This window comes from Neofelis nebulosa, chromosome 2 (assembly GCF_028018385.1).
Source record: "Neofelis nebulosa isolate mNeoNeb1 chromosome 2, mNeoNeb1.pri, whole genome shotgun sequence".
NCBI lineage: Eukaryota > Metazoa > Chordata > Mammalia > Carnivora > Felidae > Neofelis > Neofelis nebulosa.
In genome coordinates this window covers 185,861,853-185,888,827 of record NC_080783.1, presented here as the reverse complement: position 1 = coordinate 185,888,827, position 26,975 = coordinate 185,861,853, and the positions used below count along the sequence as shown (strand labels likewise).

The following is a 26,975-nucleotide window of genomic DNA, read 5'->3' as shown; positions in this document are numbered from 1 at the left end:
TTATATTCCACGTATGATGGGAAGCCATTGGGGTTTTAAAACAAGGAATTCACATGATTTCATCTATGGTTTTTAAAATATTACTATGGCTGAGGTGAAGAATAGACTGGTAGGGGCAGGGGAATGAGTAAGAAGAACAAAAGTGGAAGGAAAATCATTTAGAAATCTTTTATAGAGTTTGGGGCGCCTGGGTGGCTCAGTCAGTTAAGCATCCGACTTCAGCTTAGGTCACAGTCTCACAGTTTGTGAGTTCAAGCCCTGCATCAGACCCTTTGCTGACAGCTCAGAGCCTGCTTCGGATTGTCTCCCTCTCCCTCTGTTCCTCCCTCCCTCCCTCGCTCCCCCCACTCTCAAAAATAAATAAACATTAAGAAAATTTAAAAAAGTATCTTATAGACTTTAACTGAAGTAGTGGTAGTATTGGAAATAGAATGGCTTGGACACAGGATATATTTTTAGGGTATAATTCCACAGAACTTGCTGGTTGTTTTGGATGTGGGTGTGAAGAAAAGAGAATAAACAAAAGAAGACATCCGGATGGCCAACAGGCACATGAAAAGATGTTCAACGTCGCTCCTTATCAGGGAAATACAAATCAAAACCACACTCAGATATCACCTCACGCCAGTCAGAGTGGCCAAAATGAAGAAATCAGGAGACTATAGATGCTGCAGAGGATGTGGAGAAACAGGAACCCTCTTGCACTGTTGGTGGGAATGCAAATTGGTGCAGCCGCTCTGGAAAGCAGTGTGGAGGTTCCTCAGAAAATTAAAAATAGACCTACCCTATGACCCAGCAATAGCACTGCTAGGAATTTATCCAAGGGATACAGGAGTACTGATGCATAGGGGCACTTGTACCCCAATGTTTACAGCAGCACTCTCAACAATAGCCAAATTATGGAAAGAGCCTAAATGTCCATCAATTGATGAATGGATAAAGAAATTGTGGTTTATATACACAATGGAATACTACGTGGCAATGAGAAAAAATGAAATATGGCCTTTTGTAGCAACGTGGATGGAACTGGAGAGTGTGATGCTAAGTGAAATAAGCCATACAGAGAAAGACAGATACCATATGGTTTCACTCTTATGTGGATCCTGAGAAACGTAACAGAAACCCATGGGGGAGGGGAAGGAAAAAAAAAAAAAAAGAGGTTAGAGTGGGAGAGAGCCAAAGCATAAGAGACTGTTAAAAACTGAGAACAAACTGAGGGTTGATGGGGGGTGGAAGGGAGGGCAGGGTGGGTGCCATCCAAAAGGAGGGCACCTTTTGGGATGAGCACTGGGTGTTGTATGGAAACCAATTTGACAGTAAATTTCATATATTAAAAAATAAAAAATAAAATAAAATAAAATAAAAGAACCTGAAGCAGGCTCTAGACTCCAAGCTGCCAGCTCAGAGCCCAACACAGGGCTCAAACACACACACACACACACACACACACACACACACACACACACAAAGAAAAAAGAAAAGAGAATAAACAATGACTCATAGGTTTTTGCCTAAGCATCTGGAGGAATGGTGGTTCCATACAATGAGATAGTACAATGTAGGGAGGAGTAGCAGATTTTAGAAATTCAAGAGCTCTGTTGTGGAAGTGTGAGTTTGAGATGCCTGTTAAGGCATCCAGTTGGAGATGTCAAATGGGCACTTGAATATATGAGTCTTGCACTCACAGGAGAGAGCACAGAGTCAGCAATAAAATGCTGGGTATCATCAACATCAAAGATTTAAAACTGGAAAAACTGGAAAAAAATCATTTAGGGAGTGTGTATGGGGAGAGAAAAAAGATATTTCACATCTGAGCCTCAGTACTAAATTATTTAGAGGTCAGGAAGAGAAGGAACAAGTAAAGGAGAATAAAATATGAGCAGCTAGTGAGAGGAAGAAAACCAGGAAATCATCAGGTCCCAGAAACTAAACAAAGAAAAGTATCTCAGGAAGAGTTACACATATTGGGTTGAACAAAAGAAGCCAAACACACACAAAAATACATGGTGTACAATTCTAATTATAGGAGATCCAGTAAAACAAAATTAATAACATGGTAATAGAAGAAAGTAGTTGAGGGACGAGGGGGTTGACTGGAAAAGGGTCACATGGGAATTTCTGGGGTAATAGAATATTTCCGTCTTTTGTTTTGGATGTTATATGGATGTATATAATTGTCTCATTGAACAGAACACTTAAGATTTATATATTTTATTGAATGCAAATTATATCCCAATTTTTTTTTTTTTAAAGAGGGGGTTGAAACTGCAAATGATGTTGAGAGGTTACATGAAATGAGGGTCAAAATCACTGGTGATTTTGATAACAGTGGTTTTAATGGCAAAGATGGGGATGACTGTTTAGAATGGACTAACAAGACAATAGGAAATGAAGGTGTGAAAGTGACAAGTACAGAATTATCTACATGGACTCTTTCCTAAACAGGGGAGGAAAGAAGTGCACAAGTCAGGGAAGTCTGTGAAAGATTTTCTTTTTATTTTCTTTCTTTTAAAAAAATTTTTTTTAATGTTTATTTATTTTTGAGACAGAGAAAGAGCCTGAGTGGGGAGGGGCAGAGAGAGAGAGGAATACAGAATCCAGAGCAGGCTCCAGGCTCTAAGCTGTCAGCACAGAGCCTGATGCGGGGCCCAAACCCATGAACCGTGAGATCATGACATCAGCCGAAATTGGACGCTTAACTGACTGAGCCACCCAGGCACCCCTCTTTTTATTTTCTTGAGATTGAAGAAATGACAGCATGTTTTTATGATGATGAGAATGGTTCAGTAGGAAGTAGAAATTCATGGCATAGGAGAGGGAGGGCAGTGGAGATGCAGACTTCTTAAGGAGGAGATTCAAGGAGTTGCCTTCAATAGGAGTATGGTCTTCCTTCTGCTGTTGTAGATAAGAAATGTGTACATGGGTACAAATTTAGGTTAGTGGATTTGTAGAGCAGGAATATGAAATATTTTTGTGGGTTTTTTTTAATCTTTATTTATTTTTAATTTTTTTTTTTTTCAACGTTTTTTATTTATTTTGGGACAGAGAGAGACAGAGCATGAACGGGGGAGGGGCAGAGAGAGAGGGAGACACAGAATCGGAAACAGGCTCCAGGCTCCGAGCCATCAGCCCAGAGCCTGACGCGGGGCTCGAACTCACGGACCGCGAGATCGTGACCTAGCTGAAGTCGGACGCTTAACCGACTGCGCCACCCAGGCGCCCCAAATCTTTATTTATTTTTGAGAGAGAACGTGTGAGCAAGGGAGGAGCAGAGAGAGAGGAGACACAGAATCTGAAGCAGGCTCCAGGCTCTGAGCTGTCAGCACAGAGCCTGACGCAGGGCTCAAACTCACAAACTGTGAGATCAATCATGACCTGAGCCGAAGTTGGACACTCAACTGACTGAGCCGCCCAGGCGCCCCTTGTGTTGTTTCTTTTTACACCCAGTTGGATAAAAAGCAAAGTCAGCATATGAGGATGAGATTTGGGGAAGGAGTACTAGAGGTTTGGAGAGAAGGTGCAAATTAGTTGTCTTGGAGAGAGAGAGAGAGAGAGAGAGAGAGAACACATTGCCTAGGTGACTGTAGTATGGTTAATGAGACCCACTTAATGTTTATCATCATAAATATAAAGAGACAGTAGCCAGCATGATTTTGGATTTTTCTTTAGTCATCTTCAGCTGCCTGAGTGCAGTTGTAAAATAGATGGAAAGCTGGGTTTGAAAGTGTTGGGATTTCAACAGGACTGTGGTGTCGTGTGTGTGTGTTGGGCCAAGTTTTAATTAGGACTAGAATTTAAAGTGATTTTTGAACAAAGAAGTTGAAAATATAGGGAGTTTGCTGACGACAGAATGAGTTCATGGGAGGCACAGTGTAAGCTTTTTTGTTGGAAGATCAGAGAATAGAGGGAGACTGTCAAATTGAGAAAGCGAAGCTTGGAGATATGATGGTGACTGAGATAATGAGGGCTGTAAGACATGATTAGATTCGTCCTCATGGTTTCTTAGGAAAGAGTATTTATTATTTCTAATCACAATTGCATTCTTGAGATTGATATCAATCCTTTCAGTAGTTTCTCCTCACATTTCCAATAGTTTTTTTATGACCGTCCACCAGTCCTACAGAGTCTGGCTGTGACCTACCCCCATAGCCTTTATAAACTATTCCTTTTCCTGTCATTCTCCCCTCCTGTCACCCACTTTACTATTTCTTGAACATTCTACCCCTTCCCTCCACTCCTCTATCTTTGTCTTTCTTCAAGCAGTATGCCAGTTTGAGGACAGAAACTTTCTCTTGTTTCTTGTTGCTTCCTTAGCATCCAGAACACTGTCTGGTGCAAAGTAGGTATTTGGTAAATATTTGGATGAATATAAATGGCAAGCTTCCCAAATTGCCTTTCAAATAAATTTATATACAGTTTTCATTGGCAGGTCCAGCATAAGGTGGCTTTTCATCATGCTTTGTTTTTCTCCCAACTACAAGAAAAAGCCTCAGGCATTAACATGTAATGGAAAGAGTTTTTAGAAGGAACCCAGGCCTGTTCTAAAATTTATGGTGAAATGAAAGTATTACTTCATTCAGTGATTAAGCAGTTTTTAAGAAATAAATTTCACAGGTTAAGTTAATGGTTTTATTTTTATGGCAAGAACATTAATTTTTATGAGATATGAGAATGTGACTTGTATTTTTTGTTTTCTAAATCAAATTTACCATGACCATTCTTCTTTAGAAACTATTTAAGACATGGTTGTTACCTTTAGAGGAGCTCCTTGTGTTTTCTTGGGAAGCAAAATCTAAACATTGGAAAAGTGCAGTGGTAATACAAAAGTCAAGACGGTGACAAATTATTATAAGGTGGAACACAATGAATTATGAAATCTTTCTGGGGCAAACAGGATTTGCTGACCTGGTTCAGTTGAAAGTGGTATACTGCTCAGCTCATGTAATGGTGTCACCCTTTTGTTCTTCAATAGCCATTTAAGTTCCTTGAGCCCAAGGTGGGCCCCTGTTATAACTGACATTTGTGTTTTCATTGCAGTTGTCGGACAAGTAACCGTAAGAGTTTGATTGTGACCTCTAGCACATCACCTACACTACCACGGCCACATTCACCACTCCATGGCCACACAGGTGAGTGCTTGAAGGTTAAGAAAGGTGGAATGATAAAAAGGACAGGCAGAGTGAAAAGAGTGGTCAGTGACGCCTAATTTCTTTCCTACTTCTCACTTTCTGTAGTTCAGCACATCACATTGTCATTTCATGTGGCTGACTGAGGCATACAGAATTCATGGGCATGCTTTCTATGGGAGAATGTGTTCAGTCTGTTTTTGACTTAGGTGTTTCTTGCCTTAACCTGCCACCTTTTCTTTTGGTCTTGTACATATCTTGGGGCCAGGTATGTATCCTGGGTGCATGGCCTCTGTTCTGGTATACTGAGAGTGTGTTATGATTCTAGTCATCTGGGGCCATGTGAAGAGGGCTTCATTAACATTTTGTCCTACCATGGCCAGGGGAAGTCCTCACAAAGATGGTTTTCTGCTTCATGGAACTCCTGATAACTTTCTCTCTGTTAGAATAGGATTCAACAGGGGCACCTGAGTGGCTCAGTCAGCTAAGTGTCTGACTTTGGCTCAGATCATGATCTCATGGTTTGTGAGTTTGAGCCCTGTGTCGGGCTCTGTGCTGACAGCTCAGAGCCTGGAACCTGCTTTGGATTCTGTATCTTCCTCATTGTCTGCCCCTCCCCTGCTTATGCTCACTCTCTCTCTCTCTCAAAAATAGACATTAAAATTTTTTTTAAATAAACTCATAAAAAATAGAAAAGGAGTCAACAAAAGTAACCCTTTTGGAAAAGGAGTATGGAGGTTCCTCAAAAAATTAAGAATAGAACTACCTTATGACCCAGCAATTGTACTGCTAGGTATTTATCCAAGAGATACAGGTGTGCTGTTTCAAAGGGGGACATGCACCCCAATGTTTATAGCAGCACTATCGACAATAGCCAAAGTATGGAAAGAACCCAAATGTCCATTGACAGCTGAATGGATGAAGAAGATGTGGTGAATATATATACAATGGAGTATTACTCGGCAATGAAAAAGAATGAAATCTTGTCATTTGTAACTCTGTGGATGGAACTAGAGGGTATTATGCTAAGTGAAACTAGTCAGAGAAAAACAAATATCATATGACTTCATTCATACAAGGAATTTAAGATACAAAACAGATGAACATAAGGGAAGCAAAAATAATACAAAAACAAGGAGGGGGACAAAACATAAGAGACACTTACATACAGAGAACAAACTGAGGGTTGCTGGAGGGGTTAGGGGTGGGGAGATGGGCTAAATGGACAAGGGGCATTAAGGAAGACACTTGTTGGGATGAGCACTGGGTGTTATACATAGGAAATGAATCACTGGAATCTACTCCTGAAATCATTATTGCACTGTATGCTAACTAACTTGGATATTTTAAAAAAAAAAAAAAAAAAAAAAAAAAAGGTTAAAGGATTCACAAGTTGAAATGAAATGAAATTTTCCTGAAAAATATTTTAAGTGTTTGTAAATTGTCCACAGAGCATAGGGCAATATTTCAAGTAAGGATGTATGTTTAGGAATTGAAAGAGAATTAAAAAAAAATAGCATAAAAGTACAGATTACAATAGAAAAAAAATAGAAATAAACATTAAAAAAACAAACAAAAACCACAGCAGTGAAACAGCTCGTCATCAAGCCAGATAAGACAGACCTGTTTCACTTGGGTTGTCTCTTTTCTCACAGTTTACTGTGTCTTTGGAGGAAGGAAAATGAGGGTGCATGTGGAGTAGTTGTCTAAGTACAATGAGAGTCTGGTGGTTCTGAAATTGATTTTTGTCCTTGGGACAAAGGTCTCACTTTACTGGGCTTAAATCCAGCTGTTCAGTGTGCTCATGGCCCTTCTCCAGAAATCAATAAAACTCTCAAACACTAACTCTCATATTAGAAGACACCACAAGAGCACAGGGGGGACCAGGGAATTGGAGGCATACTGAGCCTGTAAAGTAAAGCTCTCATTGTGTTTAGGTATGTTCCCCCTCAAATTGACTGGGTTATGTGCACTCTACACTGGAACTTTGTAAAAACAGCATATATCTCTGACCTGTCCTTTTCATCTATAGAAATAAATTTAGCTTGTATAGACCTTATCCATTATTTCATAACTATAATGTGAATTCTGCGCATGTTACTAGTGTCTGCTCCTCTCTGAGATGATTATCTCTTTATTTAGATTCCTGGCAGTTAGAGTTCAGGACTAAATCTTCCCTATTCAAGTGGCTTTGATTGAGAACATCATCTGCTCTTTTCAGCCTGCCTAGGGCTGTAGACTCTAGCTTTGAGTTAATACGTGTAACATAGTTTGTACTCCATAAATGTGACCTGTCATCATCATCATCTCTCCCCAGATCACTGTAGAAAATCCAGGTGGGCCTCAGACCCAGGGAAGAATTGACTTAAAAGCCCAATTCATGGCTGTAGACTCTCTACTTACCTAGATGTTGAGAAAAGCAGCACTGATTGTTCCATGCAAATCAAACTTCACATTAGATTATATCCTCCAGTCTTAATACGTCGTGATATTTGGGTCCACAGGATGTCCTAAGACCCTTCAACTTTAATTTTAAGTCTGGAATCTGTTGAGTAATGTGAGGCCTGTTGACTGGAAAGTAGGTCTATTTATTCCATACAGTTCAATTTATTATTACATACTTACTATGTGTAAGTAGATTATAACTACAACAAGGTCAGTTTAGTAGGTACTTAGTAATTCTGGAAATAGAACCTTCCTAGTTCGTTGTTGTTGTTTTTTTTTAATTAGTAAACTTTGTTTTTTAGAGCAGTTTCTGGGCTTATAGCAAAATTGAGCAGAAAACACAGAGAGTTCCCATATACCCTGTACCATAGCATATAGCTTCCCCCACTATCAATATCCTGCACCAGAGTGGTATATTTGTTAAAATCGATTAACCTACACTGGCACATCATTATCCCCCAAACTCCATAATTTACATTAGAATTCACTCTTGGTGTTCTACATGACATGTATCTATCATTGTATTATCACAGAGAATAGTTTCACTGATGTAAAAACTCCCTGTGCTCTGCCTTTTCATCCCTCCCTACCTCCAACCCCTGGCATCCACTAATCTTTTCACTGTTTCCATAGTTTTGCCTCTTCCAGAATGTCATATAGTTGGAATAATATAGTATGAGACCTTTTCAGATTGGCTCATTTTACTCAGTAATGCATTTTAAGAGTCCTTCATGTCTTACCATGCCTTGATAGCTCATTTCTTTTTAGCACTGAGTAATAATATTCCATTGTCCAATGTACCACAGTTTATTAACCCATTCACCTACTGAAGGATATCTTGGTGGCTTCCAAATTTGGCAATTATGAATAAAGTTGTTATAAACATCTGTGTGCAGAGTTTTTGTGGACATAAGTTTTCAGTTCATTTGGATAAATACCAAGGAGCTTGATTGCTGAACATGTGGTTAAGGGTATGTTGAATTTTGTAAGAAACTGCCAAACTATCTTCCAAAGTGTCTGTACTATCTTGCGTTCCCACCAGCAGTGAGTTAGAGTTCCTGTTGCTCCACATCCTCACCAACATTTGATGTTATCAGTGTTTTGGACTTAGGCTATTCTAATCGGTTTGTAGTGGTATCTCGTTTCAATTTGCATATCCCTAATGGCATATGATGTTGAACATCTTCTTATGTTTACTTTGAGAGAGAGAGAACTAGTGAGCGCCTGCACAAGCAGGCGAGGGGCAGAGAGACAGGGAGAGACAGAATCCCAAGCACACTCCACATTGTTAGTGCAGAGCCTGACGCGGGGCTCAGTCTCTTGAATGGTGAGATCATGACCTGAGCCGATATCAAGAGTCGGACATTTAACCAACTCAGCCACCCAGGTGCCCCTGAACATCTTTTCATATGCTTACTTGTCATCTTCTTTGGTGACGTGTCTGTTCACATTTTTTGCTTGTTTTTTAATCAGGTTGTTTTATCATTGATTTAAGTGTTCTTTGTATTATTTTGGATCACAGTCTTTTATCAGAGGCCTTTTGCAAACATGTTCTCCTAGTCTTTGGCTTGTTGCCTTATTCTTTTTTGCATAGCAGAAGTTTTTAATTTTAATTTTAATGAAAACCCAACTTAATTATTTCTTTCATGGATCATGCCTTCGGTGTTGTGCCTAAAATGTCATTGCCATAGCCAGGGTCATCAAGGTTTAGGTCTGTGATACATTTTTTTATGAAGGTCTATATCTATTCTTTTTTTTTGCTTGTGCATGTCCACTTGTTCCAGCACTATTTGTTGAAAAGATTGTGTTTTTTTTTTAATTTGTTTTGTTTTGTTGCTTTTGCTCTTTTGTCAAAGATCAGTTTACTGTATTTATGTGGTTTTGTTTCTGCCTGTCTGTTCTGTCTCTATATTGTTCCATTAATCTGTCTTTCCTTTATCCAGTACCACACAGTCTTGATTACCACAGCTTTATAATAAGTCTTGAAGTTGGATAGCATTAGTTCTCCAACTTTGTTCTTTTTCTTCAGTATTGAGTTGGCTATTTTTGGGTCTTTTGCTTCTCTATATAAACTTTAGAATCAGTTTCTCAACGTCCACAAAATAATTTGCTGGGATTTTGATTGGAATTGTGTTGAATCCATAGATCAAGTTGGGAAGAGCTGACATCTTGACAATATTGAGTCCCCCTATCTATGAATATGGAATCCCTCTCCATTTATGCAGTTCTTCTTTGATATCTAACATCAGAACTTTGTAGTTTTCCTCATTTAGATCTTACACATATTTTGTTGGATTTATAACTAAGTATTTCATTTTTGGGGAGTGGTAATGTGAATGGCAATAGGCTTTTAATTTATATTTCCACATGTTCATTGAGAGTATATAGTAAAGTGTTGACTTTTGTACATTAACCTTGTGTCCTGAATTTTTGCTGTAATAGCTTATTAGTTCTAGGATGTTTTCTGATTTTTTTTTCAGATTTTCTCTATAGGCTATCATGTCTTCTGTGAACAAAGACAGTTTTATTTCTCCCTTCTCAATCTGTATACTTTTTATTTCCTTATCTTACTGCATTAGCTAGGACTTCAATTGCAATGTTGAAAAGCAGTGGTGAGAAGGTACCACATGGTGGGAGAGTTTCAAGTTTCTCACCATTAAGTATGATGATAACTGTAGGTTTTTTGTAAGTGTTCTTTATCAAATTGATGAACTTTTCCTTCTATTCCTAATTTGCTGAGTTTTTAAAATCATGAATGGGTTTTGGATTTTATCAAATACTTTTTTTGCATCTGTTGATATGATCATTTTTAAAATTTAAATGTTTTATTTTTGAGAGAGCACAAGCTGGGGAGGGGCAGAGAGAGGGGGACAGAAGATCAAAGTAGGCTCTGCACTGAGAACAGTGAGCCTGATGCAGGGCTCAAACTCATGAACTGTGAGATCATGACCTGAGCTGAAGTCAGATGCTCAACTGACTAAGCCACCCAGGGGCCCCAATATGCTCATTTGATTTTGCTTCTTTAGCTTGTTGGTTTGATGGATTACACTGATTAATTTTCAAATGTTGAACCAGCCTTGCATACCTGGGATAAATCCCCCCTTGTTATGGTGTATAATTTCTTTTATGCATTGTTGGCTTTCATTTGCTAATATTTTGGTGGGGGGGGGATTTTACATCTTTCATGAGAGAGATTGGTCTTTAGTTTTTGTCTTGTAATGTCTTTGCCTGGTTTTGGTATTAGGATAATTGTGGCTCATAGAGTAAGTTAAGTTCCCTCTGCTTCTGTCTTCTGGAGGAGATTGTGGAGTGCTGTTATAATTTCTTACTAAGTGTTTGATTGAGTACATCTGGGCCTGGTATTTTCTGTTTTGGAAGGTTATTAATTATTGATTACTTTCTTTAATAGAAGCCTATTCAGATTGCCTGTTTGTTGCCAGAGCTTTGGTAGATTTTGATTTTTAAGGAATTGGTCTATTTAATCTAGGTTATCATATTTATGGATACAGGGCTGTTCACAGCATCGCTTTATTATCCTTTTAATGTCCATGGACTCTGTAATGATGTCTCTTGTTTAATTTTTCTTTAAAAAAATTTTTTTTAAATGTTTATTACTTTTGAGAGAGAGAGAGACAGAGACAGAGAGCAAGCAGGGAAGGGGCAGAGAGAGAGGCAGACACAAAATCAGAAGCAAGCTCCAGGGGCCAGCACAGAGCCCGATGTGGGGCTCAAACTCACAGACCACAAGATTGTGACCTGAGCTGAAGTCGGCCGCTTAACCGACTAAGCCATCCAGGTGCCCCTAATTTCTAATATTAGTGATTTCTGTCTTCTCTCTCTTTTTCTTAGCCTAGCTAGAGGTTTATCCATTTTGTTGGTCTTCTCAAAGAACCAGCTTTTAGTTTTGTTGATTTTTCTCTGTTGACTTCCTGTTTTCAATTTCATTGACCTCTTCTCAAGTATTTATTATTTCATTTCATCAGCTTACTTTAAACTTAATCTAGTTTCTTAAGGTTTAGGCTTAGATGATTAATTTTAGATCTTCTTTTCTAATATATGCATTTAATGCTATGAATTTCTCTCAAAGCTGTGTTTCATTGCATCTCACAAATTTTGGTAAGCTGTATTTTCATTTTCATTTAGTTGAAAATGTTTATCTTGAGATTTCTTCTCTGACTCATGTGTTATTTTGAAGTGTGTTTTTAATCTCCAAGTATTTTGCCATTTTCCACTTATCTTCTGTTATTGATTACTAGTTTGCTTCCATTGTGATCTAAAAGTAGACATTGTATGATTTCTGTTCTTTTAAATTTAAGATGTGCTTTATGGTCCAGAATGTGGTCTATCTTTGTGAATGCTCCATGTGATCTTGAGAAGGATGTGTGTTCTGCTGTCATTGGATTAAGTAGTCTATACATGTCAGTTATGTCCAGTTGATTGGTGGTGCTGTAGAATTCAACTGTGTCCTTATGGATTCTCTGCCTGTGTATGTAGACATGAAACTGGTGAGTCTGTGTAAATGGAATATACTGTGTAAATTTTTGGAATAAGATTAACACGTTAGTGGGCATGTATGTTTATATGATGTTTGTTAAATATCATCTAATTTTCAATGAGTGTACTGGGATTTAGAGTATGACTTCCTTGAGGCTTTGGAGCAAGTCCCAGGATTCATTCCTCTTTACTCCCTAACACTTGCAGGCTCATCACTCCATCTTCCTTGAATCCACTAGGGCTAATTTCATCATCCCTTATTCCTGTTTATATCTGTCACTACAGGAATCCCCTGGCACCCTCCTTTCCCGTATGCTACATTCTTAATTCTTATAAATTCCAGAATATTCCCTGTTTTGCCCCTTTTTCTCAACCTTCTGACTCTTGAAACCCTTCCAATGTACCTTCTGGAATTTATTATCAGCAAAATCTCCTATATGCTCAATCTTGTTCTTTAAAAAAAAATTTTTTTTAACGTTTATTTATTTTTGGTGGGGGGGCACACTGAGAGTCCAAAACAGGCTCCCAGCTCTGAGCTATCAGCACAGAACCTGACATGAGGCTCGAACCCAGGAGCCAGGAGATCATGACCTGAGCCAAAGTCAGATGCTTAACTGACTGAGCCACTCAGGTGCCCCTGCTCAATCTTGTTCTAGTGGAATCTTGTGGGAAAGGGAAAGGTTAGAATAAGATTGTCCTACAACCCTCTCAAGTGTTAGCTTTTACCTCTCCCATGGCCTTATAGCATTGGGCCTGAAAGGAAGAGAAGATGTCCTTATCTTTTCATTATTCTCTCTCTCTTTTTCTTAATGCCCCCAAACTTTTAATCTTATACCATTAAATTGTATCACTACCCATCAATGCACCTGTAGTTATCTTAGCTCTTGACTCACTATTACTCTTCAGTTCTAACTCCTGTTATTCTTGATGGTTTGAATACATTCGCTGATTTTTCAGTTCTTAGGACTTTTGGTTGTTTGAACTCTTGTTTTCTAGTGAGCTTCTTCTCCATAGTACCTCAGTTACTTGGACTGTTTTAAACTAATTTTAGTTTTATTCTTCCTACTGCTCTCTAAGCACTACCTCTAATCTTTCTACCTTGTGTCATCTAGAAACCTCATCCCCCCAAAAATCAGCATTTGATTCCAGGATCTCCAGTCCTTGGGAATTTAAGTTTGGGATGCCTTCTAGACACTGATGGGGATGATTCGGTGTATTAGGGTGGAGAGTACCTGGAAGAGAACATAAGGAGCCAGCAAAATACCTACCCCACCTCTATGTCCAGTGATATAAAGGGATGTGTGACAGCCAACACTTCTTATTTGAGAGAGCTGCAGGGGAAGCTGTGTGTCTTCATGGGGGCAGCCAAGTTTTTACCTAATTAAATATGTTAAGGGCTTTACTAAATATATGTCCAGGGTGTTTGGGAGTACAAAAGTAAGGATACTCTGGCAGTTGCAGAACCAGTGAGGAGACCATTGCCATTGTCAAGATGGAAGGGAGTGTTAGAAATGGAAAAAATATATGAATATGAGAAAATTTTATGAGATTAAATAAGTAGGAATTAGAGTTAGTTATCTCTAGATTTCCTGGTTGGGTGATTAATGAGTAATGATACCCTTAACTTAAATAAGGAGTACTGAAGAGTAGATGAAAGAGAAGGAAAAAGAAGATCCCAGAAACAAATGTATACATATATGGACACTTGATTTATGGTGAAAGTAACACTGGGCCAATTGTATACCATATGGAGACACTGAAAAATTTAACCCTCTTTTTTTTTATTGTTTATTTTTGAGAGAGAGAGAGAGAGACAGAGACAGAGACAGAGACAGAGACAGAGTGGAGCACGAGGGAAACAGGATCCAGAGCGGGGTCTCTGCTGATAATAGAGAGCCCTATGTGGGGCTCAAACCTATGATTGGTGAGATCATGATCTGAGCTGAAGTCAGATGCTAACTGACTGAGCTACCCAGGTGCCCCAGATTTAACTCTTTCTTCACAGAAATCAATTCAGGTGAATTTTAGATTTTTTTTTTCTCGGTTTCATTAAGGTATAACTGATAAATACAATTGTAAGCTATTTAAAGTATACAACATGATTTGATATACATTAAATTGTAGGTTTAAATGGTGAAAGTCAAAACACTAAACTTTTAGAAAGTGTGCGGGAGAATATCTTAAAAGAGCATAAAGGGAATATTTTTTAAGAACATAAAGGAGAAGGATAATACATTTGACTACCTTAAAATTAAGACTTTGTAGTCATCAGAAGATATTGTGGGGGCACTTGGGTGGCTCAGTCAGGTAAGTATCTGACTCTTGGTTTCAGCTCATGTCATGGTCTCACAGTTCGTGAGTTGGAGTCCCATATAGGGCTCTGTACTGTGTGTGAGGCCTGCTTGGGATATTCTCTCTCTCTTTCTCTCTCTGCCCCTCCTCTGCTCTCTCTTTCTCTCTCAAAATAAATAAACTTAAAAAAAAAAAAAAAAAGAAGATGATGATACTGTGAAAAAGCAAGCCACAAAGTGGAAGAAGATGTTATGATGCTTAAAACTGACAAAGGGCTTGCCTTCAGAACCTTTACGAGAATTCCAGCAAATCAATAAAATAAAAAATAGTATGACTGAAAAACAGCTAAGAGACTTGAACAGGAATTAGTTAACAAAAGCAATAGAAATGGCCAATAAAAAAAAAAAAAAAGAAATGGCCAATAAATACATGAAAAGATACTTTAATCTCTTTAGTAATCATGGAAATGCAAAATAAAATTGCAATGAGACTCCATTATGTGGCCACCAAAAATGGCTTAAAGTGACAAAACCAAGTGTAGATAAGTATATGAAACAATGGTAATCCTACAACACTACTGGTGGAAATATAAATTGGTAGAACCATTTTATAAAAACAGTTTGGCATTTTTTTCATATAAAGTTTTAAAGATAGACAAAGTAGAACATGAGATGTCACTTACTTGTATAATTCCATTTCTTTTTTTTTTTAATTTTTTTAATGTTTATTTTTGAGACAGAGAGAGACAGCATGAACAAGGGAGGGGCAGAGAGAGAGGGAGACACAAAATCTGAAACGGGCTCCAGGCTCTGAGCTGTCAGCACAGAGCCCGACGCGGGGCTCGAACTCACAGACCGTGAGATCATGACCTGAGCCGAAGTCGGACGCTTAACCGACTGAGCCACCCAGGCGCCCCTATATAATTCCATTTCTATGAAATGTCCAGGATAGGCAATTCCATAGAAACAGAAAGTAAATTAGTGGTTTGCCCAGGGGCTTGATGGGAGAGGAGAATGAGTGATTGTTAACAGGGACAGTTTCCTTTTTGAGTGATAAAAATGTGCTGGAAGTAGATAGTGGTGATAGTTGTACAACTTTGTGAATATACTAAAAACCACTAAACTGTACACTTTAAAAGGTTGGATTTTATAATGTATTAATTATTTCTCAATTTTTTAAGCTGTATGAAAAAAACTCAAGTATTTAGAGATGCATACTTAGTTGATAAATCTATGAAGAAATGATTGCCATAAAAGTAAGGGCAGTGATGTTTACCTGTATTGAGAAAGGGGAGGGACTTTGGAAAGATTATGTAAAGGGATTTTGGAAGATGGTATTGTTAACCTGGGTGGTATTTACATAGGAGCTTGCTATATGCTTACATTCCTTTATAACTAGTTAAACTGTGTAAGTGAAGGAACTGGTTCAAGGTCAACTGACTGTTCCCAGTTCTGTTTATGTGTTTCATTATAACTTTGTTTCTCTGGGATGGATGACTACTTGCCTTTGAACTACCTCCTCCGACTGCTAAACTGCTTGGTAAAGTTGAAAAAGCCTACTTTGTAGGCCGCTGTGCTTTCTGTCCTGATAAGATTTTTTTTTTTTTTTTTTTTTTCCCTGATCCATTTCTGGCTCTTTTTATGAAAGAGTTCTTCTCAATAATGTGATTGTTAAGAATTAAATTAGGGTAACCTGGGTGGCTCAGTTGGTTAAGCAGCCGACTTTGGTTTGGGTCATGATCTTGTAGTTCATGGGTTTGAGCCCTGTGTGAGGCTCTGTGCTGACAGCTCAGAGCCTGGAGCCTGCTTCAGATTCTGTGTGTGTCTCTCTCTGCCCCTCCCCCACTTGAGTGAGCGCACGCTCGCGCGCGCGCTCTCTCTCTCTCTCTCTCTCTGTCAAAAACAAACAAAAAATTTTAATGAAAGAATTAAATATTTTCTTCAAAATGTTAACATTCTAACATCTTAATTTTCTTATTTTGTAAAGTTTTTATTTAAATTCCAGTTACTGGGATACCTGGGAGGCTCAGTCAGTTAAGTATCCGACTCTTGATTTTGACTCAGGTCATGATCTGCGGGTCTTGAGATGAAGCCCTGCATCGGGCTCTGCACTGGGCTTGGAGCCTGCTTCACAGTCTCTCTCTCTCTCTACTGCTCATACTCTCTCTTTTTTAAAAAAACAAAAAACAAAAAGTTCCAGTTAGTTAACATACAGTGTAATACTAGTTTCACATATGCAATATAGTGATTCAATACTTCCATACATCATTCAGTACTCTTTGCAACAATTGCACCCCTTAATCCCCTATTTAACCCATCCCCCCACCCACCTCCCTTCTGGTAACTATCCATTCTCTATAGTTAAGAGCCTGTTTCTTGGTTTGCATCTCGCTCTCTCTTTTTTTTTTACCCCTTGCTCTTTATTTTGTTTCTTAAATTCCACATGAGTGAAATCATATGGTGTTTGTCTATCACTTATTTCACTTAGCATAATACTCTCTAACTCATCCATGTTGTTGCAGATGGCAAAAGTTCATTCTTTTTTATGGCCAAGTAATATTCCAGTGTGTGTGTTTGTGTGTGTATGTGTGTATCTGACATCTTCTTTATTCATTCATCAGTTGATGGACACTAAGGCTGTTTCTTTCTTTTTTTTTTTTCCCTCCACTGAACAGAATATTTGGTATACTTTGTAAGAATAGAAAGAATGCAACAGGATTAGAATTTTATAATGTACATTAGATATTTAAAAGTATTACATTTTTCAAAGGTGTTTCCCCTATTTTCCTGTCTTTTCTATTTTCCTCACAGCCAGAAGCAGTAATTACTACTCTCCTGAGTAAGCTTCTCTGTTGTATTGAACAGTAATTGTATCTTTATGTTTCAGGTCCTTAGCATCCCCCCAAACCCCTTTTGCTTTCACTGCATAGTCTCATTGCACTATTTCACGGTAACATTGTACTCTGCTCAAATTCAAAGAGCTTGAACAAAAGCTAGAGGCCCAAGGATTTCTGAGTACTGATTTAGTAGCAGTGCCTACTGGCACAAACCTTCTATTTATTCATAACTGCAATAATAGAAATGAAAGCTACCTTAATGAAAAAGGAACACAGGAATGATATTAAATATAACTGAACACATTTTATTTTTATTTTTTTTAATGTTTATTTTTATTTTTGAGAGAGACAGAGAGACAGAACACGAGTGGGGGAGGGGCAGAGAGAGAGAGAGGGAGACACAGAATCAGAAGCAGGCTCCAGGCTCTGAGCTGTCAGCACAGAGCCTGACGTGGGGCTCGAACTTACGGACTGCAAGATCATGACCTGAGCTGAAGTCGGACGCTTAACCTACTGAGCCACCCAGGCGCCCTACTAAACACATTTTAAATATAAATATCATGTATTTCCTGATTAGTATCGGGTAAGTATCTAAACTATCTATCCCAAATCCTAGTCTCAGAAAAAGGTCAGAGACAATTGCAAGCAAGGTGCTTCATATTATCACGTCCATTTTTAGAACAGTGAGATCCTTTAGAACAATCCCTTTAAGTCTTTATTTTTATCAGAGATTTCCTTTGGTCCTTTTGTTGGCAGTCCGCTTATGTCTGCACCCTTGCAGTCTGCTTTGCCTTTGTTTTTATCATGGGATTTTAGAAGAGCTTTTCTAGGCCACATGTGACTAACAAAGGGGGAAAGCAGAGGGCATATGTATGGCACCAGGAATTCTTTGTAGATCCAGAGCAGAACCATGACGCAGCAAGGGATGCACACCATCCTCCCAGGCTGGAGTTCCCACACCGTGACCACCAGGTCCATGTGAAAAATCAGGCATCGGGTGCATGTAGCCCTTTGAATTCATATTTTTGTGTTCTTTGTATAAATACCTAGCAGTGCAGTTACCAGATTGTAGGATAGTTCCATTTTTTAAAGTTTTTATTTAAATTCCAGTTAACATACAGTGTCATGGTAGTTTCAGATGTACAGTACAGTGATTCAGCACTTCTGTACAACACCTGGTGTTCATCACAAGTGCACTCCTTACACCCCATCATGTTTGTAACCCATCCCCACACCCATCTCCATTCTAACATCTTAATTTTCTCTCAAAACAAGACCAATTCAAATGTTGATTTTATTCTGTTAACAACCATCATATTAGTAATTTTGACTTTTTAAGGTAAAATGAATGTTGTAGAAGTAGAGAAAACCTAGGAAAAGTAGCACAAACTTTTTAGGCCATGGCATCTGGTGGTATAATAAACAATTTCTCTGGTCTTTATCTCAGGTTCCTGGTACAGAGCTTCTAGAAACCTTGGAACATCCTGAATGATAGGAATGTCTTTGTTAGCTAATGGGGCAGTTCAAGGTGGCCCTTTAGGTAGCTTCAAGATGGAGGCTTGGTCACCGGGAAGGAAGACCAATTGCATGTTTAGAAATTTAGAACTTTGGGCCATCCTGGGGAGGGAATTGGAGCCGGAGATTTAGTTCAGTTGTGCAGCCAATGATTTAATCAATTATATCTGTTTAGTGAGACCACAATAAAAACTGTAGATAACAAGCTCAGAGTAGAACATTCTGGTTGGTGAACAATTTATGTGCCAGGAGGGCAACACACCCTGATTACATAAGGAGAGGGCACAGGAGCTCTGCATTCCTTCCCTGACCTTGCTCCTGTGCATCCTTTATAATAAAACTGTAATAGTAAATATAACGCTTTCTGAGTTCTGTGACTTGTTTTAGTGAATTATTGAATGTGGAGGGGGGAGCTGTGGAAACCTCTGAATTTATAGTCAGTATGTCCACAGTACAGGTGGCTTTGCCACCTTCCTTCCCTGAAGATTTATAGTTGGTGTAGGAAGTGAGGCAGGCTTGAGGACCTTGCCCTATCTGTCAGATCTGCACTAACTCTGTGTGGTTAAATTTCAGTACACCCAGTTAGTGTCAGAATAGTATCTTTGAAAAGTCTATTGGAGCCTGGCCAGTTGGAAGGAATGCTTATTACAATCTGTTTATTATTTTGTCAGCTTTCAGATACTGGGAATCCATTATTATTTCCTTTTGAACTACAGAATTTTCTTGCGAGACATTACCATCACAGACACAGGCAAGGGGTTTTGGCTGTGTCCTGGCAACTACCCCACAACTTGCAAACCATTTCCTTACTTTGTTGGCCATATCTGATATTAAAGTGTTGATTTGTGAACCAGCTCTAAAAAGTTGTAATGAACAAATGCATAAACCTTAAAAACTGATAAATTAACAAGTATTTACCTTATTGACACGGGAATAAAGATGAACTATACAGTGCCTTTAGTTATGACAGATGCCATCAACGATTTAGAAATAGGCCAACAGAGGAGAAACAGAGGACATATTCAGTTTAAGACTTAGAAAAAGCCAGGATGCCTGGGTGGCTCAATCGGTTGAGCATCTGACTCTTGATTTTGGCTCATGGTTTGTGAGATATTGGGCTCACAACATGTTGGGCTCTGCACTGACAGCACAGAGTCTGCTTGGGATTCTCTCCCCCTCTCTCTCTGCCCCTCATCCTCTAGTGCTCTCTCGCTGTCTTAAAAAAAAAAGAGAGAGAGAGAGAGAGAGAAAGCCTTTAATAAACTAATTCTGGGTGAATATATTCTGACTTTGTTATGGTCATAAGGAGGCCCTAATCACCTTTCATTTGAGTTATTTGAAGAAACCCCTAACTCCTTTTTTCTTTCTCCTCAGTTCATTCTAAATTTTGAAATTGGACATTTTGTTCCTAATGTATCACTTAGTACTTGTCATTCTACTACCTAGAATTTTTGAATAGCAACATTCTCCCAAGTGGTTCTCTAAAGACAATCCATTTGGGCATGAGGGGAAAATAATAAAACTTCTACTTATTTTTTACAATGAAAATTGAGAATTAAATCAGGTTTTACTAGTACTAATATGGATTGACAGTGGTACTACCCACATTAGACCCTGTGTCACAAAGTGTACATAATATACCATGAGCAGAGTTGAGCCCCTCTATACCCTCAGTCATCATTTCCCTTGATCATATTGTAACATATTGCAGCTTACAGGCGCATTCCCCCCCAGTTTTTGCTATTACTTAAGTCTCTGTTTTTAATTCCAGTATAGTTGACATACAGTATTATATTAGTTTCACCTATACAATATGATTCAACAATTCTATCCATTACTCAGTGCTCATCAGAATAAGTGTACTGTTAATCCCTTCACCTATTTCACCCATCTCCATCCCCGACCCTGGCAACCACCTGTTCTCTTACAGATGCATTTTCACAAAACTTTGTAATACAATATGGAGGGAACCTTTGAAATGGTTTGTGTAAGAAGGAAATTTACTGGTTGTCTTGTGGCAAATTAAAAGAATGGTCAAACTAAATGTTGTAGCAGTTTCGTTTACAAAATGTCAAGTGCTCCACATTTGGTGAACTTTTCTGTGCTAACAAGTGGTTTTTAGTAGTATGCTGCCTAGGAATTGGGGATGGAGGGTGGGCAACAGTGGCAGATGTTCTTAGTCTATCCCTTCAAGGTGAAGGTGACATGTAACAGTGAGTGAAAAAGTAGCTGCATTTTGAAAGAAATTTGTGCCATGGAAAGAGTATTTTGAAAAATGAATTTTTGGATGTGTTCTTATCTGTATGTTATTTTGTTGACAAACTGATGCCACCTATTAAAACAGGTAAATCTACCTCATAAAAACATTGGAAATAACATGTTTCTCCTCTTCCAAATGAAAGGTTTAATAGATTTTGAACCTATTTGTTAAAAATATAATAACATAAACGTTTCTATTCATCTTCAAGAGAAACTGCTTGTTACCACAAGAAGATAGAAATTCACCATCCTTTGGGTGGAATTGAAAAACAAGTATCACCATCTAATAAATAGAGCCAGTAATGGACTTATTCCATTGGGAGCTACGTATCTTTGTGACATTTATTTTTCATCTATAATAAAACCAACTCACAAAATAAATTTAAAACTAAATTGCAAAAAGACCTAAAATTTCTAAAAATATGAACCATCTTCAATTGTACTAGACTCAATAAAAGGAGCAAGAAATTGTGTACCATGAATAAAATTTAACTTACAAAGTTTTTGTTTTAAAGTATATAATTTGATAAATTTTTAAATGTTTAAAATTTTATTTAAATCCAAATTGGTTAACATATAGTGTAATAATGAATTCAGGAATAGAATTTAGTGATTCATCACTTACATATAACATCCAGTGCTCATCTCAGTAGTGCTCTCCTTAATGCTTATCACCCATTTAGCCCATTCCCCTACCCAACACCCCTCCAGCATCTCTCAGTTCTCTGTATTTAGGAGTCTCTCATGGCTTGTTTTCCTCTTTTTTATTTTTCCTTCTCTTCCCCTATGTTCATCTGTTTTGTTTCTTAAATTCCACAAGTGAGTGAAATTATAGGATATTTATCTTTCTCTGTCTTATTTTGCATAGGATAACACACTCTAGTTCCATCTACGTTGTTGCAAATGGCAAGATTTCATTCTTTTTGATTGCTGAGTAATATTCCTGTGTGTGTGTGTGTGTGTGTGTGTGTGTGTGTGTGTGTGTGTGTACATCTTCTTTATCCATTCATCAGTTGATGGATGGACATCATTTGGGCTCTTTCCATAATTTGGCTATTGTCAATAGTGTTGCTGTAAACATTCAGGTACATGTGTCCCTTTGAATCAGCATTTTTGTACCCTTTGGATAAATACCTAGTAATGCAATTACTGGGTCGTAGGGAGTTCTATTTTAAATTTTTTAATTTAATTTTTTTAATACTGTTTTCCAGAGTAGCTGCACCAGTTTGCATTTTTCCCCTTTCTCTGCATCCTCGCCTGCATCTGTTGTTTCCTGAGTTGTTAATTTTAGCCATTCTGACAGGTGCAAGGTGGTATCTCATTGTGGTTTTAATTTGTATTTCCCTTATTATGAGTGATGTTGAGTGTCTTTTCATGTGTCTGTTAGCGATCTGGAAGTCTTCTTTGGAAAAGTGTCTATTCATGTCTTCTGCCCATTTCTTCACTGGTTTGTTTTTTGGGTGTTGAGTTTGGTATGTTCTTTATATATTTTGAATACTAACCCTTTATCTGTTATGTCATTTGCAAGTATCTTTTCCCATTCTGTAGGTTGCCTTTTAGTTTTGCTCATTGTTTCCTTCACTGCACAGAAGGTTTTTCTCTCGATGGGGTCCCAGTAGTTAATTTTTACTTTTGTTTCCCTTGCTTCTGGAAACATGTCTAGTAAGAAGTTGCTGTGGCCAAGGTCAAAGAGGTTGTTGCCTGTTTTCTCCTGTAGAATTTTGATGGTTTCCTGTCTTATGTTTAGGTCTTTCATCTGTTTTGAGTTTATTTTTGTGTATGGTATAAGAAAGTGGTCGAGGTTCATCCTTCTACATGTTGCTGTCCAGTTTTCCCAATACCATTTGTTGAAGAGACTGTCCTTTTTTCCATTGGATATTCTTTCCTGTTTTGTCAAAGATTAGTTGGCCATATGTTTGTGGGTCCATTTCTGGGTTCTCTATTCTGTTCCATTGATCTGGGTGTATGTTTTTGTGCCGGGTGCCATACTGTCTTGATGATTACAGCTTTTTTTTTTTTTTTAATTAAAAAAAAATTTTTTTTTTTTTTGAGAGAGAGTGTGAGTGGGGGAGGGGCAGAGAGAGAGGGAGACACAGCATCCAAAGCAGGCTCCAGGCTCTGAGCTAGCTGTCAGCACAGAGCCCGACATGGGGCTTGAACTCATGAACCGCGAGATCATGACTTGAGCTGAAGTTGGACACTTAACTGACTGAGCCACCCATGTGCCCCAATGATTACAGCTTTTTTTTTTTTTAATGTTTATTTATTTTTGACAGAGACAGAGCATGAGCGGGGGAGGTGCAGAGAGAGAGGGAAACACAGAATCTGAAACAGGCTCCAGGCTCTGAGCTGTCAGCACACAGCCTGACGCGGGGCTCGAACTCACAGACCACGAGATCATGACCTGAGCCGAAGTCAGACACTCAACCGACTGAGCCACCCAGGCGCCCCTGATTACAGCTTTTTCATACAGCTTGAAGTCTGGAATTATGATGCTTCCAGCTTTGGTTTTCTTTTTTAACATTACTTTGGCTATTCAGGGTCTTTTCTGGTTCCATACAAATTTTAGGATTGTTTGTTCTAGCTCTGTGAAGAATGCTAGTGTTATTTTTATAGGGATTACATTGGATATATAGATTTCTTTGGATAGTATCAACATTTTAACAGTATTTCTTCTTCCAATCCATGAACATGGAATGTTTTGCCATTTCTTTGTGTCTTCTTCAATTTCTTTCATAAACTTTCTATAGTTTTCAGCATATAGATCTTTCACCTCTTTAAGTTTGTTCCTAGGTATTTTATGGGTTTGGGTACAATTGTAAATGAGATCAATTCTTTAATTTCTCTTTCTGCTGCTTTATTTTTGGTGTATAGGAAGGCCACAGATTTCTGTACATCGATTTTGTATCCTGAGACTGCTGAATTCATGTATCAGTTCTAGCAGTTTTTTGGTGGAGTCTTTTGGGTTTTCCACATAGAGTATCCTGTCATCTGCAAAGAGTGAAAGTTTGGCTTCTTCCTTTCCTATTTGAATACCTTTTGATAAATTTTGATATATATATATTCCTATGAAACCATCACCACAATCAAAATAGTGAAAATATCCATTATGTCCAAAAGTTTCCTCCTGTCCTTTTATAATTCTTCCCATCTCCAGGCACCCACTGGTGTGCTTTCAACACTTATAGATTAATTTGACTTTTGTAGAATTTTATCTAAATGGAATCATACAGTGTGGTTTTTTGTCCACTTGTCCTTTGCATTTCCATATGAATTTTATTTAAAAAAATTGTTTTCTAATGTGTATTTATTATTGAGAGAGAGTTACAGAGCATGAGCAGGGGAGGGGCAGAGAGAGAGGGAGACACAGAATCGGAAGCAGGTTCCAGGCTCTGAGCTGGCAGCACAGAGCCCGACGCGGGGCTCGAACTCACAAACTGCGAGATCCTGACCTGAGCCAACCTGCTACTCAACTGACTGAGCCACCCAGGCGCCCCTTCATATGAATTTTATTTTTAATTTATTTTAATTTATTTTTGAGAGAGGGAGCATGTGCACACATTGGGGGAGGGGCAGAGAGAGAGAAAAAGAGAGGAATCTTAAGCAGGCTCCATGCTCAGCACAGAGCCTGATGCAGGGCTTGATCCCACGACCCTGGGATCATGATTGGAGCTGGGATCATGATTGGACTGAAATCAAGAGTCGGCCTCTCAACCAAATGAGCAACCCAGGTGCCCCTCCATTATGAATTTTAAAATCAGCTTACCCAAAAGGTAGTTGATAGAAAAAGGTGGTGCATGAGTGAGGGCAGGGGGCATTAGGAAAATCCTGTGCCTTTTGCTCAATTTTACTATGAACCTAAAATGGCTCTAAAAAATAGTCTATTAAAAAAAAAGGCAGCTGGGGTTTTGATTGGGTTGTTCTGAACCTGTAGATCAATTAGGGAAAAGAACTGACTTCTTAACAATATTGAATGTTTTTACATGTGGCATATTTCTCCATTTATGTAGGCCATCATTAATTTATCTTACCATTTTAAAAAATATTTTAAATCTATTTTTAAAATTTATTATTGAAGTATAGTTGCATTAATGTTTTATTAGTTTCAGGTTTAAAACATAGTGACTCAACAATTCTGTACATTAACGCTCACCATAACTGAAGCCACCATCTGTCACCAAACAGCGTTATTATAGTATTGATGATATTCCTTATGCTATACTTTTCATCTCCATAACTTATTTATAACTGGAAGTTTGTACCTCTTAATGCCTTTCTCTTAACGGTGTTTTATATAGCTCTTGTACACCTTTTGACACATTTATCCTTAAGTATTCATGTTTTTATGCAATAAATGCTAGTGTTTTTATTTCTACTTTGTGATTACATAAAGTATAGCTATAAAAATAGCTAGCTATAGCTAGCAAATAGAAATATAATAGATTTTTGTATATTGTCCTTGTATCCTGTAGCCTTGCTAAATTCATATAAGTATTTATTATAGATTCTGTCAGATTTTCTAGACAATTACTTTGTCTATGAATAGATATTATTTTATTTCCTTTCTGATCTCACTGGTTATGCATATATACATATATACATAAATGTTAAAAAATGGTTGTTGGATTTTTATCAAGTGCTTTTTCTGTGTCTATTGGGATGATCATATAGTTTTTGTCAGCCTATTATAATGGTGGGTTATATTGATTGATTTTTCCTTATTTTAACTAACTTGCATTCCTGGAATAAATATACTTGGTCATAATGTATTACCCTTTTCATAATTGTTGGATTTGATTTTCTGAAGTTTCATTAGGAATGTATGCATATAGGGGCGCCTGGGTGGCTCGGTCAGTTAAGTATCTGACTCTTCATCTCAGCTCAGGCCATGATCTCACACTGGGTTCGAGCCCTGTGTCGGGCTCTGTGCTGGTGGCTCAGAGCCTACTTGGGATTCTCTGTCTCCCTCTCTTTCTCTCTACCTCTCCCCCACTTGTGTGCGTGTGCTCTCTGTTAGGGTCAGGTGTAAGGCAGGGTAAAGATAGGAGTCAGAGGCTAAAAAATTTTAGCAAAGGCTTTATTTGGGAACTAAGGTCTCAGGCGAGGTTCTGTGACTCAGGGAGAGAGAGAGAGGAGTTAGGGAAGTCTCGCCCAGGTGTGGTGGGGTGGGGTTTTTAACCTGCTGCGGTTCCAGGTTTAAGTCCAGGTGGGCCTTTTTCTCGTCAGGTCGTGCTGTTGCTCGGTGATTGGTTGACCTCCAATTCGTTCTGGCACACTACTAGGGGCTTTTCGTTGGGTTGCGCTGGCAAGATGGCCGTCCTCTACTTGGAACCTCTACTGTGGTTCCAACGACATCCTAACACACACTCTCTCTCTCTCTTTCAAAATAAATAAACTTAAAAAAAAAAAAATGGGGGTGCCTGGGTGGCTCAGTCAATTGATAAAGATTTCCTTAACTGTTTGGTAGAATTTATCAGTAAGATATCGGAGATTGATGTTTTCTTCTTTCAAAGGTTATTAATATGGACTCAGTTTCCTTAATAGAGTCTTTCATTTAATCCAATCTGACAATCTCTGCCTTTTAATTGGGGATTTTAGACTATTTACATTTACTATTGTTGTTGATATGGTTTGATTTAAATCTGTCATCTTCCTCTTTGTTTTCTATTGTCCCATCTGGTTTTTCTTCTTTTGCTTTTTTTACTTTATTTGGGGTTGGATGGTTTTTATGCCACTTATCCTTTATTGGTTTATGAGCTATAACTCTGTTACTTAGTGGTTGCATTAGTGTGTATAGTATATATCTTATCATTCTATTATACCACTTCACATATAGTATAAGAATACTATTCCGTTTTCCCTCTTTCAACTTTTATGTTGTTTTCAAACTTGTTATTCTAGTATGTTATAAATCGCATACCACCTTATTATTTTTGTTTAAACATTTATTACTTTTTAAAGAGATTTAAATAATAAAACAATCTTATATGTATTCCCATGTAAACTTT

At 38.2% G+C, this 26,975-nt stretch overlaps 2 protein-coding genes across 8 annotated transcripts in view; one reads left to right on the top strand and one right to left on the bottom strand.

Annotated features, from left to right (window-relative positions):
* MAST2 (microtubule associated serine/threonine kinase 2) overlaps positions 1-26,975 on the top strand; it is a 236,326-nt gene that overhangs the window by 170,513 nt on the left and 38,838 nt on the right. For all 7 annotated transcript variants that reach the window (XM_058717551.1, XM_058717552.1, XM_058717555.1 and 4 more), the window contains one exon: positions 5,038-5,129. In XM_058717551.1, coding sequence (XP_058573534.1) covers positions 5,038-5,129 — 92 coding nt within the window. The remainder of the gene's footprint in view (positions 1-5,037; positions 5,130-26,975) is intronic.
* Positions 17,887-18,129, bottom strand: LOC131503721 (UPF0729 protein C18orf32 homolog). Its single transcript, XM_058715368.1, has one exon. The coding sequence runs from the start codon at positions 18,127-18,129 to the stop codon at positions 17,887-17,889; it is 243 nt and encodes an 80-aa protein (XP_058571351.1).

Bases quoted from the DNA above. Each gene is read 5' to 3' on its own strand.
- LOC131503721 (XM_058715368.1), bottom strand. From the start codon at position 18,129: ATGGTGTGCATCCCTTGCTGCGTCATGGTTCTGCTCTGGATCTACAAA.